The sequence below is a fragment of the Leopardus geoffroyi genome, chromosome A2 (assembly GCF_018350155.1).
Source record: "Leopardus geoffroyi isolate Oge1 chromosome A2, O.geoffroyi_Oge1_pat1.0, whole genome shotgun sequence".
Lineage (NCBI taxonomy): Eukaryota > Metazoa > Chordata > Mammalia > Carnivora > Felidae > Leopardus > Leopardus geoffroyi.
Window position 1 is genome coordinate 86165162 of NC_059331.1, and position 17773 is coordinate 86182934.

The window sequence follows — 17773 nt, forward strand, 5'->3', positions numbered from 1 at the left end:
TTTAATATTGAGCACAAGGAGACTCTGCCAAGCTTGAATCATCAGCTCCTATTTCTGGGGTGTTGTTTCTATGGCTTGGCATTTAATATATTATGCCAATGTTCCTTGTCAGAATTAATTTTGGCAAAAAACCATCATTATACTGACTAACTGAATCTCCAGTTACAGAATAATGTAGCACATTCGCTTTTCTAAATGTTCCCAATTAAAATATTAAAAGTATAACTATTGAATTATGGAAGTTTCCTCAATAAAAAGTCTACAAGAGAGAGAAAAACTAAGTTTTAGTTGTTTGTACATTTCAAAAACAGATTATTAAACTTTTAGAATGCAGGAATTTCTTTTATCTAAGAAAAATGGGTAGGTAATGTTGCACCTTTCTCTTACTTTCAACCCATAAATAAAGCAAGGTAATATGATTCATAACGTTATTGCTCATACTCTAGAAGTTTACAATATATATTTATTAACTAAATTTTAATAACTAAAAATAAACAGACAGTTTATCTGGGAAGTTCTTTCAAAACTATTACCAATTAAAGACAAATAAGTTAAGGGGCACCTGGGTGGCTCAGTCAGTTAAGCAGCTCAGAGCCTGGAGCCTGGTTCGGATTCTGTGTGTCCCTCCCTCTCGGCCCCTCCTCTGTCTCTGTCTCTGTCTCCCTCTCTCTGTCTCTCTCCCTCAAAAATAAATAAACATTAAAAAAATGTCCATCAACTGATGAATGGATAAAAAAATTGTGGTTTATATACACAATGGAGTACTACGTGGCAATGAGAAAGAATGAAATATGGCCCTTTGTAGCAACATGGATGGAACTGGAGAGTGTTATGCTAAGTGAAATAAGCCATACAGAGAAAGACAGATACCATATGGTTTCCCTCTTATGTGGATCCTGAGAAACTTAACAGAAACCCATGGGGGAGGGGAAGGGAAAAAAAAAAAAGAGGTTAGAGTGGGAGAGAGCCAAAGCATAAGAGACTCTTAAAAACAGAACAAACTGAGGGTTGATGGGGGGTGGGAGGAAGGGGAGGGTGGATGATGGGTATTGAGGAGGGCACCTTTTGGGATGAGCACTGGGTGTTGTATGGAAACCAATCTGACAATAAATTTCATTAAAAAAAAAATTAAAAAATGTGATGACAAGATTCTTTTTAAGAAATAAAGAAAAGTAGGCTGGAAAGCTTCACGTCTAAGGAAAACTGCTTGGAAACTGGGAGCAGTGAGGGTACCAGTGATTGAGGTGGGGAACAAATGCAAAAGAAAAAAAGAAATAAACTTCATGACAACTTATAGCCCTTTGACCAGTACTTGAGATAGGTAGAGTGACCTTCCTCAAGGAGCTTGGCTGCCTTGATGCTAATAGTTTGCTAGAGGCAAAAGGCAACCTTAGTTTGACATTAGCCTGACCTCCAGGATGCTATAAAAAAAATCTCTTTGGAAACTTTCTTTATCTCTACCCAACCCACAAGATATATGATAGCGCTTGTCGTCCAAGAATATGGCCACTGATCTACATGTGAAGCGTCTCATAACTAAGGTTTTACTAGACAAGAGTAAGTGACCTTTTCCTAACAACAGCTAGCACTGCAGGGTCCTAGAAACCTTGCTTCCAAATTCCTTAGTAACTTATGCTATCCCTAACTACCTCCCCACTTGAAAGGACACAATGAGCGACTCCTTACAACGCCAATGCAGCTCTTCCTGCCCACAGGTCCTGACCCCACTTTAATAAAACCATCCTTTTAGCACTGAAGACATCTAAAGAATTCTTTCTTGACTGTTCACTCCCAAACCTCAACATTTCACATCAGTGACAATGAGATCTCTGTGGCTGCTCAGAACCCCCTTCATATGTGGCCTGCTCTGGGCTTTTTGTGCCCTGGGTACCAGGGCTGAGGAGCCAGGGGCAAACTTCTCCCATCCCAACAGCATGGGCCTGGATAAGAACACAGTGCATGACCAAGAGCATATCATGGAGTATCTAGAAGGTTTCATCAACAAACCGGAGGTAGAGATGTTCCCACAGGCACTGCAGCTCCATTATTTCAAACTGCATGATTATGACAGCAATATTTTGCTTGACAGCCTAGAACTTTCCACAGTCATTGCTGGCATCCATAAGGAGGAAAAGGAACAGGCACCACCAATGAGTGAAGCTGAACTGATTAACTTAATAGATGGTGTTTTGAGAGAGGATGACAAGAACAATGATGAATGTATTGACTGTGCTGAATTTGCCAAATCACTGAAATAGACCTTGCTTGGCCATCTAGTTATATGCAAATGTGACCCATTATAATGCAGCTGAACACTTTTGGTCATGCGAAATAACACATTTCCAACTACTGCTAACTGCATTTTGGTAAAAACCTGTAGCAGTTTGCTACGCTGGGTTAAGAAACAGAAATCAAGAGAATTAGAAGAGAAATGGGACATATACTCCCCAAGTACTGTTAAATCTCTTATTGGACAAGTGCTTGATTAAAACATCCTTTTAAAAATGTTGGATAATTGGAGTGGAGTACTCAGGAACTTGACTGTGGAATACTGCTGGTCTCTTGGTTTTCATTCATGCTACCTGAAAAGTAAGACAAGCTTTGTCAAGTGGACACATTTTCACTAACAGTAAAGAAATGGCATGAATGCCAAATGTTTCCCTTGGAGTGTCCTACATCTTCAGATACATGTGGCCAGTATTCTGGAAAGTTCCCCTGTCCTGAACAATGATTTGTCCTGGGCAAGTGAGTATTAGACTATTTCAAAGCAACAGCATAAGGAGAATGACAGATAGTAAGTACGTGCAGCTAGCCATAGAGTCTAAGATTCTTTATTTTCTGGCACTTTGGAAATGATACACAACTGACCTATTATTTTAGTTTTTAAGTATTTACTAAAACTACTGTCACATCCGTATACTTTATTTTGTGTCTTCCTATACTTAGGAGAGACCTTAAATTAAAAAAAAAAAGTTTTATTCTAACCATTAGCAAACGTTTTAGCTTTCTTAATATTTGTATTTACCTTTTATTTCTAGGGTTTGTTTTTGTGGTTTAGAAACTATTAGTAATGCAAGGACTGTATCCTTCCTGCTCAATGCAGAGGGGGTAAAGCTACTAGCTGGCCTTACTAAAGTGAGGAGGAAAGGGTCACCAAGCCCAGTGAGTAACCTGCTGCAAGGTGTATTTAGAAGGAATGGCGTTTTCATTATCTCTTCTAGTTTAAATACGTGAATTCTTTCAGATCAGGAAAGATTAGAAAAAAAGCTTAAAAACTCTTAATAGTGCAAATCTCAGTAATGGTTGAAAATTAGAAGCATTTGTAATTTGGTTTATTGGTTATAGTAGACATACTATAATAAAAAATCTGAAATGATGATTGAATGGGGAAGAAAAACTGCATAGAATATTCTCTAAGACATATACAGGCATGTTAAAATATTCTTATAAGAAAACATGTATTTATAAAAATGGCTTCCTGTGTCAAGAATTTTTGCTCTCAGAGCTGCATTGTAAAGTATTCTTGTAATACCTAGTTACTTTGAAAGATTTATACAATGAATCTTCGATATAGGACCAATAAAACTGATAAAACTGATAAAGAAACAAGGCAAAGTTATTTTCAATTTCTCTCTTGTTAGTGTGGAAAACAAAGCTATCTATATTTTTTTTTTATTTTTCATTTAGGAAATTATTATTTTCAATATAGAAATTGTAATTCTTTTTTTTTAATTTTTTTAATGTTTATTCATTTTTGAGAGATGGAGAAAGACAGAGCATGAGTGGGGGATGCGCAGAGAGAGAGGGAGACCCAGAAACTGAAGCAGACTCCAGGCTCCAAGCTGTCAGCACAGATCCCGATGCGGGGCTCAAACCCACGAGCCATGAGATCATGACCTGAGCCGAAGTCAGATGCTTAACTGACTGAGGTACACAGATGCCCCTAGAAATTGTAATTCTTAATGATATTTATAATTTTTATTTTACATTCTGGAGATAGAATAGATCTTAATATAGTCTTAATATTCCTTAATATAAATCATAGTTATATGAAAAATCTCAAATGGAAACTTAACTAAGTTAAGTAAGTTTTCTAATAGCAACATGCTATGCTAACATGGGTACAGTACACTGATTCTAATTATCCAGAGTAGTAATATAATAGAAAGAAATTAAGAACTTACTCTGCAAGAGGAAATTAATGTCTTTAGACAGGACATTCTCTTACATAAATGTTTAGAGAAGATGTAAGTCTTTAATATCTAATTTAAAATGGTAGCCAATAGGGGCGCCTGGGTGGCGCAGTCGGTTAAGCGCCCGACTTCAGCCAGGTCACGATCTCGCGGTCCGTGAGTTCGAGCCCCGCATCGGGCTCTGGGCTGATGGCTCAGAGCCTGGAGCCTGTTTCCGATTCTGTGTCTCCCTCTCTCTCTGCCCCTCCCCCGTTCATGCTCTGTCTCTCTCTGTCCCAAAAATAAATAAACGTTGAAAAAAAAAATAAATAAAAAAATAAATAAAATAAAATGGTAGCCAATATTTGTGGAGTTCATGGAGAGAAAAACAGATTTATATATTGTGCAAAATGTTTTAAAAATCTTGCTTCTCATAGATTGATGAAATAAACAATAATAATATTCAAGAAATGCAAAAACCTTTTAGATATACTTTCTACAAATTATATCACATGCAAGACAATGGCAAGTTCTTCAAGTTTTCATTTTACTTGCTATATACTTACACACCAAATATATTTGGAAAGAAAGGAGATTCCAGAAACCAGCTGTATAGTGGTGTACAATAGGTCAAACCAACGAATTTTCAAGCTCTTAAACTGGAAAATAATATTGCGATTTCGTTGTTATTTATTTGTTTAATGTAGCATGCTTTCCGTCAAATGAAAAATTCAAATTTAAATATAATTGCTGTATTAGTTTGTATGTAATTGTAATAATAATAATATAAGATTACCCATTAAATCACATTTTTATACTTTAAAAATATTGTTCTAAAAATTGTGGAAAAACAGTGGCATCTGTGTGGCCACTTACGCCCAGGTCATGATCTCTCGGTTGTGAGTTCAAGCCCTGTGTCAGGCTCTGTGCTGACAGCTCTGAACCTGGAGCCTGCTTTGGATTCTCTCTCTCTCTCTTCTCTCTCTCTCTCTCTCTCTCTCTTTCTCTCTGCCCCTTCCCTGCTCATGCTCTTTCTCTCTCTCTCTCTCTCTCTCTCAAAATAAATAAAAATTGTGTAAAAACATAATATATGGCATAAGTTCCTAATACCAAGATACTAGCATTCTATCTGTGAAATAAAATGTTTGGATATTTACCCACCGAAAAAAAATATGCTAAATTATGAGTGACTACTATAGACTTTCAGAAGGCAGGCAGGTGGTATTTAGAAAATAATTCTTATAAGTAGGGAAGGAATATTGTACATAAATTAATCACAAACTAGAAAAAACAGTGATTTTTTTTTCTTTTTTGGCTTTGTGAATTGTCAAGTTAGTAATCCTCTTTATGATTGTGATTTGGCAATTTTATTAAAATAAATTTATGTTCAGTTTTTGGTTAATGCAGGATCCAAATTAATCATAGAATTTGAATGTGAGAATTAAGTTAACTTAAGCAATTAAGTAAAAATCTTCAATTGTTTATTCTGGGATTAACTGAAAAATCTTAAAAAATAAAAATGCCCAACTTTCATCTCCAGAGATTCTGATTTTATAGGTCTGTGATGAGTTTCACGAATCTCTATCTTGAACAAGCTACTCGTGGGATCGTAATGTGCACTATCTATAAAATCATGGATTCAATGCACTATTAAATAAATCCTAGAAGATATGGCTGAGGATTTGATGGAAAATTCTAAGTCATTGCAGTAGGGCTGTAGATTCAAAACACTTACAGATTCCTAAGGTTTTTCACTTCCTCGATTATATTTTAGGTATAAGACTTTCTTCTATTTATCATTTATATGCACTTTGTATAAAGTGAGTGTTTTATGGATTCATTTTCTTCTATTGCTATTATAATTAATGATATAACACATTATGTGGATATAAGTCAAGATTGAATGTTGCATGCTAAAATCTAAAAAATCAAGAGTAACTGTCTTAGCAGTACTACTATTCATAAACATCTTTCATTTAGGATAAATGAAGATTTTTGGCATTCTAAAGTGAACAACTTATTCTCATAAATGTATGCACTTAAATTCAGCTTCTAATTCTTACAAAGTTTAATACAGCCTATATATTTTTTTTGTCTATGTGGTAAAGTTATTAGGTAGCTATGGAAAAGAATCATCTGGAACACACATTGAAATATCTTTTCAAGTTAAATATCGATGTATTTTTCAGTGACCTTTCAAATTTTCAAAGGGAAATTTAGAGAAAAAAATGGTGATGCTCACCCAGTTAAAGTTGGGGATAAGTGTGAATAAGTCTTAAAAATTTGTAATCAAAGTGCTTAATTTTTATCCTAAAATGTTTCTCAATGTCTTGACTGGGTACACCAGTAATTCCCCAGCCAGTGAGTTGTTGCAGAATCACCACCATGTATTAATTGATTTTAAGCAGTCAAAAAGTCTGTTTGAGAATTTTACTTTGTGCCATAACCAAACCAGTTGCTGTGACGGTCTGTGCTGCAAAAACTAAATTGATTTTATATAAAATAGGATGATTAATGCATTCATGGTATCTACATAATATTTTATGATAAAGAGAGAGAAAAAGAGAAATGGGAATTCAAATTTATAAGTAAATGCCAAAGCTGACCAATGACCGTATCAGTATGAGGTCCTGAAACCCAGACTCGAAACTAGGAGAGGTGAAACTAAGATATTGTAAGCCAGGCTGCATGAAGAAGATTATAGTAGTTTTTAATGGATAGTGAATCCCTCTCAAAGCAGAAAAAGTAAATCTCTTTGGAAAAAAACATCCTTAATTTTCACTCCAATGTTCCCTCAGAGTGAGATCATTCACATCTGAGTGAAAAACAAAGATCACATAGGAAAAAAAGGCCCAATGAATGAGCATTTGTTGATACAACCAACAAGAGGGCATTTCCAATGGCCACTTATTGTTGGCAGAGATTCTGATCCATTCTTAGTGGTGTTGGGCTTTTCTGATGTAGTCAGATATACCCGTTCCATCCTGTGGCAGAATGAGCCTACCTGAGCTGCCTTATGTTGTTAGGTTGGGGGTTGAGAAATGAGAGATCTGGGTCAATTTCTTCTGTTGAGTAGGGAAACATAAGATAAGTTGCCAGTTTCTCAAATCCTGGGATTCCAAACAAGTCCATAATCTTCTTAGAATCTTTGGGAGCTCTCCTTTGGTTGCCTTTTGTGTTATTTCATGGGTGTACAGTTGTGTTTAGAAGAGAGGGACAGGAAGAAAGGGGACTATACCAATTTCACTGGAATTTTTGAAAATTAAGAAATTAAAAATTAAAAAAAATTATGAGAATAGTCTATTCTTGAAAACTCTCAGACCAGGAAGAAGGCTGGGAGAATATTTTGGAAGTTAGAGTATCTTAATTTGTGATTATTTCCAGGGTACTCTTTACCCAATCATAAATTTACCAGAAATTCATCAGACATGTGATTATCATTTTTTCTCTCTCTAGAAAAAAAAAAGTGGGGAATAACAAATTTTTTCTGTTAATTTATTTTTTCTCTATAAAATCACATTAATATTTTTCTTCGTCTTTCTCAAAAAGTGTAAATTCACATTATTTCTACAATGGTGTGTGTCTTGGGCTTACCAAGTTTCTATGAGACAACTTTGGCCAAAACTTGGGTCTGTTTATTTTCATATAGTCCTGTGAAATGTCTGCCCAATCCAGTGAATCTGCCTCAATGAAATAAAGAACTATGAATTGATCTCACCATTGCATCATTTCAGCTATAAAAAGATGGGAATACCTCCCTACTTTGAAGTAGACACTTTTGTTTGCAATCCTACAAATGGTAGACACTATAACACTACTTGGGAATACAAATAAAAAAAAGAAATTCCACAGTCAGAGGGCAGAGCAGTGTGGACAATATCTGAATTTTACACAAAACTGTTTCGAGTTGAAAATAAAAAGGTTTGAAAATAATATACATCTAACTATGCAGTGCTCCCTGCTCCCATTATTGTACTCTTATACCTGCCCTCAAGTATTATCACCAGAGAGAAACTTCAACTTGAAACTAGTAGTCAATATTCTCTTGCTTTTTTTTTTTAATAACTTTTTGAAATGGGTGTAATAGTGCTTCTAATCTTTTGGAACTTATTAATACTTAATAGCATATTGCTAAAATCCATTGCATATGGCTGATGTGACTATGAATTATTCGTTCTGACTGCTATATCATCATTTGTCCACTGTTCTACCTTATCGTCAAGATCCTAAGTTTTATTTTTATGATGAGTTTTAAGATACTAATAATATTATTAAAAATTACTAATAAGGGGCACCTTGGTGGCTCAGTCGATTAAGCATCTGACTTCGGCTTAGGTCATGATCTCATAGTTCATGGGTTCGAGCCCCATGCAGGTCTCTGTGTTGACATCTCAGAGCCTGGAGCCTGAAGCCTGCTTCCTTTCCCTTTCTCTCTACCCCTCCCCTGCTCGCTTGCTCTCTCTCTCTCCCTGTCTCTCTCTCTCTCTCTGTCTCTGTCTCTCTCAAAAATAAGTAAGTTTAAAAAACAATGACTAGTAAAAAAGCAAGCCATGGAAGAGCAATAAGAGTGAGTTCTGAACCAAGGATTATGAAAGTGTTCAATTTTGTGCATGTGAGGTCAACTTTATAAAATTAATGAAAAGGTCCTTTCAGATTTAAATTTCCAGAAAAATGACAGGAACATCTTCTACTACAAATTGCCTAAAATGATGAATTTGAGTTTATTGAATTGAATTTACAGGAAAGAAAAGGAAATCCATAGATGTCACCAATGGTAAGGAAACTGAAAGGCAGAGCAAAAGGATGCAAACTCATTTTGCCCAGACCAGGGAGGGTCAGTCGTCAGGTTTTCACAGGGCCCAAACAGTAAGAAGTCTGGCATTAATATCTGCACAGAGAGGACTAGAGAACAGGTCTTGAAACTGCATGAGGCAAGGAGTTAAACTGATGTCTGTGCAGAGTCAGAATTCATCAAAAGTGGTCCTTTCACTGGGAGTAGTACTACATACATTTTGGCCATGGCTACAAAGCTTTTCTGTCCCCAGGGTTCTGGAAAGGAAAATACAAAATTCCTTGGAATAAATAAAGACCAGAATCCTATGTTTGTTCTGGTATGGAGTTCAAATTTACCCTTTTTTCATACTATGGGAATCTCGAAGAAAAGATTGGTAAACTTTTACCCAAAACCCATGATATTCATAGAGTGCAAAACAAAAATAAACGTAAATCTGTTTTGGAGGGATCATTTTACAAGCCAGTTGATGGACTTTTCTTCATTTAAGAAAAACAAAAATCCCTTCAAAAGATAAGTACATAATGAAAAATTGCAAAACATAAACAAATAATTCTTTAGGAAATGACAGAATTATCTGAAAGGGACAATATGTAAGCTTAAATTGACTAAAGTAAAAAAAAATTAAATACACTATTATAAACTACAAGCAAAGCAAACGGACCTATGAAAGATACAAGACTTGATAAATGTCATTATTTCTGTATCATTTGGAAATAATAGTAAAGATCATGTAACAAATATAACTTTATGTAAGGATATGGTTTATGCTAATTGTAGTTTATAAACTCATCACTGACATTTTGTCTGCCTTAGTAATTATGAGCAAATACAGTAAGTAGATAAGTTCCCAAATACAGAGACTATCACCTCTCTATTCTCCTTATATACTGGGTAACTCCTTAGAACTTAAGATAAACTTAAGAACTTAGAACTTCCTGCCTTAGTAATTATGAGCAAATACAGTAAGTAAATAAGTTCCCAAATACAGAGACTATCACCTCTCTATTCTCCTTATATATTGGGTAAACTCCTTAGAACTTAAACTCCTTATCCTACAGCTTTACTTGAAAAGAAACATAAACACCCACAATACCATATAATACAGGAAACCAATGAAATTAATGGTCTGTCTCCTCATCTCTGCCCCCTTTCTCTCATATTGGTTTATTTTGCAAAATAACAAGACAAGATAGGAATCTGTACAAAGTTTACTAATACAGTGAGAAATAGTATTGAATTATTAGTTAAATCTTCCCCTTTAATTCAATCATTTTTTGGAAATTAAGGTAAAAGACTATATTATATCCCTTAAATGGCATAGTGAGACTCAAAAGCCATGCCTTTATTATGTTTTTCTTCTTAGTTTATGGGATCAATTTTCCATATGGTATTTGTAGTTCTTAAAGGAAAGTTTGTATTTTGGCTTGCTTTCTTGTAAAACACATGTTCTTTAGTTCTTGGAATCTGATTGAACATCCTCTGTCTCAGAGGATGCCCAGAAGGCCGTTTTTATGTTATCTCTGAGGTTTATACACACACAGACTCCAGCCAGAGACTAGGCTTTAATTATTTTAACTAAAGAGGGCTTTCCAGTTGTGGGTGGGCATAGACATAATTTCCCCTTTGTCTTTTTTTCCACACAGATTTTTTTATTGAGCCAAAATAACAAAAATAGTAAGAATAATGCTTCCCACCCATGCTTTCATCATGCTGTTAAGATTTGCTGCATTGCAAAAAGAAAAGTAAAGTAGTTTGGATTACACAACAACAGCATTGAAAATAGAAGGAAATTCATATTCAGGTTCAAAGAAATAACAAAAACCAAAACGCTTCAGGCTTTATTTCTGCATTTTCTAGTCTTAGCCAAAGAAGAAAAAGAGAAAACTCAGAAAGAAAAGCTCTTGTGTGGGTATATGTATCCAATGTTGCTGTCATGCTAATGTTCAGAATCTCATGAGAAATCTTGGTTTCCATAGTGAGTGCAATTGTATGTCTGACACACTGCACTAATGTAAGATGGTATGAATGTTGACAGACTATATAGAAACCAAAAAGGCATTGAAGCCAACATAAGAGTATCTACTAAATCATAATCTGGAATTTCCTTTGTTATGGTCTGGCAAATTGCCCATTATCAAACTAGAGTAAATATAGTAGTCCTACCGAGGATTATCCAGTATTAACTTGTCCAATTTTCCCTTGCCCTTTAAGCTTACAATACTATTTCTCTTTTTATTTTAATTATATGACCCTGTCTACATTAATGAAGTAATGAAGGGCATTTAAGTTTAAGACCTTTAATTTCTTTTCTTTAAATTAAAGCCTTAGATGCCATTTTGTCCATTTTTAATAAAAATATGTTACATACCTATCATAATTTACCCTTTACAAAGTACAATTTCTCAAGTATGTCAGAGTACCTCTGAAAGATAGGAAGGAAAATATTCTGCCTTATGAATAAGGAAACAAAGGTGCAGAGTATTAAATCATTTGGCTAAGTAACCAGTCTTAGTAAGTAATCAAGTCACAGGATTCTGCCTTCCAGCCTCCACAATCTGGAGTCAGGATTTTGAGTCACAATTCTGTCCCTCTCACAGCTTCCCAGGCAAGGAACCTCTCTGTTCCTTAATGGTAAAATTAGAATAAAAAATTCCTGTCTTTTAGATTTTTGTGAGAGTTAAAAAATATGTATGCAAAGCACTTGACAGCACCTGTGTAGTACATCCTTAATGAGCATTAACTATTATTATTTCCAAAGAAAGAAGGATTTTTTTCACTTATGTGTAGCCTTAGTATCTTACTTGTATTCCTTTCCCCATTCTAGTCTATACATATCCTCCCATATTTAAATACTCAACCACGCTCTACCTTGGAACTTTTTCTTTCTGTCTACCACCATGATCAGGACTCTGTCATGTATGACAAAACCATCATTGTTAATCCTTCAAGTATCATCTTCTTCTCCCTCACCCTTACCCCCCATCTTTTTCCCCCAAAAGTCACACATTATTTGACTCTCCAGCTGAAAATGACCTTCTAGTTTATCACTCTTGTTTCACAGGTTAGGCATATAGAGCCCAGAAAATCTAGTGCTTTGTGCAAAGAGAAATAAGTCACCAACATAGAGGAGCAGAACAAAGCCCTGAAACCTGGTCAGGTCACTGCAAAGGACCAGTGCTCTTTCACACTCCCATACTCTTTCTGCCCCCACTTCTGCATCCCAACTTACTTATCAAGTTCTTGCCTTAGGGATTTTGGCTGTACATGTCTAAAAATGAAGACTTGGGCTCACTCTTTTCAGCATGTAATACTCTCAATTTCCTTTTATATCTATGCCTTCCAATATAATGCACAACAGTGAGTTTCATATTTTAATTCTCCATTTATTTATTTTTTTTAATTCTCCTTTTAAAATGCATTATTTTGTGGTTTCAGGTCTCACATTTAGGTCTTTAATCCATTTTTAGTTTATCTTTGTGTATAGTGTAAGAAAGTGGTCCAATATCATTCTTTTGCATGTGGCTGCCCAGTTTTCCCAACAGCGCTTGTTCAAAGGACTGTCTTTTTCCCATTGGATATTCTTGCCCCACTTTGTTGAAGATTAGCTAATCATATCATCGTGGGTGTATTTGTGGATTTTCTGTTCCATTAATCCATGTGTCTGTTTTTGTGCCAGTGCCATATTGTTTTGATTACTACAGGTTTGTAATATAACTTGAAGTCTGGAATTGTGATACTTCCAGTTTTGTTTTTCTTTTCAAGATTGGCTATTCAGGGTCTTTTGTGGTTCCATACAGATTTTAGCATTGTTTGTTCTAGTTCTGTGAAAAATGCTGTTGGTATTTTAATAGAGATTACATTAAATCTGTAGATTGCTTTGGGTAGTATAGACATTTTAACAATATTCCATCAATCCATGAACATGGAATGTCTTTCCATTTCTTTGTGTTGTCTTCAGTTTCTCACATCAATGTTTTATAGTTTTAAGAGAATAGGTCTTTCATCTTCTTGTTTATTGCTAGATATTTTATTATTTTTGATGCAATTGTAAATAGGATTGTTTTCTTAATGTCTCTTGCTGGTACTTCATTGTTAGTGTATGGAATGCAAGAAATTTCTGTATGATGATTTTGTATCCTGAGACCTTACTACATTCATTGATCAGTTCTAGTAGTTTTTGTTTTGTTTGTTGGTGTCTTGTTTTCTGTTTGTTTTTTGGTAGAGTCTTTTGTAGACCAGTAGTTTTTTGTTTTGGTTTGGTTTCGTTTTTTGTTTTAATGAAGTCCACCCTATTTACATTTCTTTTAAAGATCCTGCCTTTTTTGTCATCATCATACTCAAAGTCTTCTGGGATTTCACCTATGTTATCTACTAGGAGTTTTATAGTTTAGGGTTTTACATTTAGATCGATGATCCATTGAGTTAATTTTCATGAAAGGTGTAAGGTCTGTATCTAGATTTTATTTATTTACTTATTGCATTAGATACCCAGTTATTCCAGCAGCATCTTTTGAAAGAACTATGTTTGCTCCATTACATTGCCTTTGCTCTCTTGTCAAAGATAAGTTCACTGTACTTACATAGGTCTGTTTCTGAGCTCTCTGTTCTGTTCTGTTGATCTATTTCGCCTTTTTTCACCAATGCAAATTGTTTTGTCTACTACAGCTTTACAGTAAGTCTTGAAATTAGGTAGCGTCAAACCTTTAACTTTATTCTCCTCCTTCAGCATTGTGTAGGCTATTCTGTGTCTTTTGTCTCTCCATATAAACTTTAAGATCACTTTGTTGATATCCATAAAATAACTTGTTGGGATTTTGACTGAGATTGCACTGAATCTGTAGATCAAATTAGGAAGAACTGGTCTCTTGACAATATTGAGTCTTCCAAACAACACATTTTGTTTGTAGGTTTTAGTTCAGTAATTTCAGCAGCAAAATTCCTCAAACTAATCTCTAAATTTGTCATCCAGAATACTGTAATAGATACATATATTTTTTTAATTTTTTAAATGTTTTTATTTATTTTTGAGACACAGAGAGACAGAGCATGAGCAGAGGAGGAGCAGAGAGAGAGGGAGACACAGAATTCGAAGCAGGTGCCAGGCTCCAAGCTTTCAGCACAGAGCCCAACGCGGGGCTTGAACTCACAGACTGTGAGATCATGACCTGAGCTGAAGTCGGACACTTAACCGACTGAGCCACACAGGTGCCCTGATATATATTTTTAAAAGGTATTATCAGTAAAAGTGTATGTCTAAGAGATTCAATTTTTACTAATATAATTTAAGGTACATCGTTACACTTAAATTTATTTTTTTAACTATTAATTTCAATTATCTATTATTTTTTGTACATCATTTCTCAATACATGTTCTAAGGAATATAATTTTCCCAAGATATACAATTAAAATTTTGTCAGTGGGCACTGAGTTTGGGAAGTATTATAAACTATTACTCCCAACCCTTCAGAGATGCTATTGCATAGTAGCCTATGAAATGCACTAAGAATTTGAGCAGAGGATTAAAAAAATGTTGATATCATTGATTCTATACTTTATGTATGTCTATCTGTACATCTATCTCTACTACATTTTGGTTTGATATTTACCTTACTATGGTGATTGATTGATATTGATATTATTGAGTTATAGGCAAGTTTTCCAAATAACTTTCACCAAAAGAATGTATATCATGTTACCTAGGTAAATGCTGATACTATTCTGAGTTACAGAGCATTTCAGTTTCTCTATGGAACTGCTCCATGAGAATTGAGTAAAACTCAAGTAGTTGTAGTAATAGCAAAAACAATTATAAACGCTAACATGTCTCTGCCATTCTGTTGGATCTGCATTTATGTTACTTGTGAGGGAACTGAGGCCCACAAAGTTAATTAATTTTAATTAATTAGTTAATTAATTTTAATTAATTGACTGATTGATTAATATGGAAGAATCCATACTTCCTTTTCAAAATAGAAGTTGACCAAGAAAACGTATGTGATATTATGGGTTGAATTGTGAACTCTTCCAAAAAGATGTGTTCAAGTCCTATCCCCTGGTATCTATAAATCTAATATTTTGGGGGGGAAATGGAGTCTTTTAGATCTAATCAAGTTAAGATGAAGTCATGATGGAGTAGAGTGGGCCCTTATTTTAATATGGTATCCTTATAAGAAGAGAAGAGACACCTAGAAAGAACACCATATGACAACGAAAGCAAGGATTGTAGTGATGTATCTACAGGCTAAGGAAAGGCAAGAATTGCTGTCAACAGCAGAAGCTAAGAGAAAGGTAAAGAATTGCTTATCCACCAGAGTGTTCAGAGAGAACATGACTCTGGTGACACCTTGATTTCAGGCTCTGAGACTCCAGATTATTAGAGAATATATTTCTGTTGCTTTAAGGCACCCATTTTGTGGTACTCTGTGATGGTAGTCCTAGGAAACTAAAAACAGTGAAAAATTAAATTTAGTATTTAAAACTAGTAGGATACCCATATTTCTCATAGTTGTAGAAATGTTTATAGGTTACGAAGAAATGGTTGATACAGAATATGTCTCACCCCCCATACTCGCAATATATTTTAAAATAATTAAAACTAAATTTTCAAAGTAATGCATCTGAAATAATAACAACAACAACAACAACAACAGCAACAACAACATAATAAATACATGAATTCTCAATTAGGAAATATGTATACATATTTTCATTTGAAAGTGTGTTATATATGCCTACTTGTTATCAATTTTTCTCAAATTGAAATTAAAAATTTTGCATTTATGGTTAACAACATATTGCAGGGAATGAATTCTGTTACTTATCCCTCCATCCCCACTTGCCAACAGAATTACTTAGAGAAGAATTTTAAATTGTCAAGACAGGAAATATCATTTTATGTTCATTTTTATGTCTTCTATGGTTTTTGTTTAAAATAATCATCAAATCTCCCTCCTGCTCAAAAAACTGCATTTTCCCAGGAATGTACTGGTTTCTTGTAATCATATATAACAATCTTGTATAACATTGAGTCATTACCCTCAGGACAGTCATATTCCAGTAAAAATAAAAGATGAGGACAAATTAGAGATGATGTTCATCTCAAGAAGTTGATCCTATAAATCACTTAATATTGGAATAAAAATGCCAATATAGAATATTATTTAATATTATACAGATATCTCAATTTTTGTGATTTTTCAAAGTACATTATTTATTATCTTTATTACTGTTGAAGTTGAAATGTTTGCTAAAATAAGTAATTATTAAATTTTATTAACAAAGTTCCTGAGTTTATTTTATCATTCAGTGATACTGCAAAAATTATCAAGGAATTAGAAAAGCACATAGTTGTAAAGAACATTAGCTGGTAAAATTTTATATGGATGATTTTTCCAAGAAAAAGTTCCTCACATAAATGTTTACATACTCTTAGAATCTAAATAAAACCATAAGAGCATACAAGAAATGTGTCTTGATATTTTTTAAAAGATTGTTGGTTATTCTCACAGCTATGGAAAGAAATTTGTAAGAAATCCAACTATTTGGGAAAATCCAACTGTCATGCAGAAAAATTCTGCATTATGCACAACAGGCCAGACTATGTTGTAGTAACAATTTAAACCTGAAATCTGATTGACAACATGGAACAAAATTAATTCTTGCCTATATCACAATCAGACATGTTAAGTGGATCTTCTTGGAGACTCTTTCAGGTAGTGACTTCCGTTTTGTAATGTTTCCATTTTTAAAAGATGGCTCTTGAAACTCAGCTTGCAAAAAAAGAAGGTGGATGATTGCACTGAAGTTTTTATGGCCAAACGAGAAGAGGCTTCAGCCTACGTACAGTTAGTGGCCCCAATCTCACTGAAAATTAGCTGGAGGATATAGTCTTCCTGTGTACCCAGAAAATAAATCTGGTGAGCACAAATATGTCTGCCGTGACCTCAAACTTCAAAGCTACATATTGGGGGAATCATTAATAATCACATTGCTTTTTAACTTCAATAAGACAAATCTCTTTTGTGTAAAATGAGAGAAAGAGAGATGCACAGTTCTCTTAGGTTTTCTCCAGCCCCCAAATTCTCATATTCAGTGACAGTAGGTACTCAGGCACTAATGTACTTCTTCCAACTGATAGTTCCTAACAAATTTATAATTAAGGAAATCCTGTGTGTCATATACAAAAATAAAAGTTACTTAAGAAAGAATTCTGCTATCAAGGGCTTAACAATTTAATAGGGTAAAAAGTTTTTTGTAATGTAAGCCACAAAGATTTAAAGTGACAAAATATAGATATAAAATCATCAGAAGACTAAGAATAGTTGATTTCCAATTCAGAGAACTGCTAGCACTGTGGCGAGTGAGATTGTTAATTTTAAGTGTCAATTTAACTGGATTATGGGATGCCCAGATATTTGGTTAAACATCACCTCTGGTAGTGTCTCACAGGGAATCTTTATGAGATTAGCATTTGAATAGGTAGGTGGAATAAAGTACATTGCTCTCCTCAGTGTAGGTGGGCCGCATCCAATGTATTGAGGTCTTAAGTAGAGTTGAAAGGTAGGAAAAGAGAGAATTTGTGCTTTTTGCATGACTGAGACTGATTCTCTCTTGCCCTCAAACTGGGATTTACACCATTGGTACTCTCTAGCTTGCAGACAGCAGGTCAGGTCATGGGATTTCCCAGCCTGCATAGTCATGTGAGTCAACTTCTTATAATAAATTTCTTAGATTGATGGCTGGCTGACTAGCTAGCAAACAAGATAGATATAGATAGATATTTCTCTGGAAAACTCTAATGCAGTA

At 34.6% G+C, this 17773-nt stretch overlaps 1 protein-coding gene across 1 annotated transcript; it reads left to right on the top strand.

The window, feature by feature from the left end:
- Positions 1-1442: 1442 nt before the first annotated feature.
- LOC123606382 (multiple coagulation factor deficiency protein 2 homolog) lies at positions 1443-2258 on the top strand. The gene has a single exon (XM_045494621.1). It carries the CDS (start codon positions 1821-1823, stop codon positions 2256-2258), a length of 438 nt encoding a protein of 145 aa, XP_045350577.1. The 5' UTR covers positions 1443-1820.
- Positions 2259-17773: the final 15515 nt, after the last annotated feature.

What these genes read in the sequence shown, in the direction of transcription:
- LOC123606382 (XM_045494621.1), top strand. Translation starts at nt 1,821, where the DNA reads ATGAGATCTCTGTGGCTGCTCAGAACCCCCTTCATATGTGGCCTGCTC.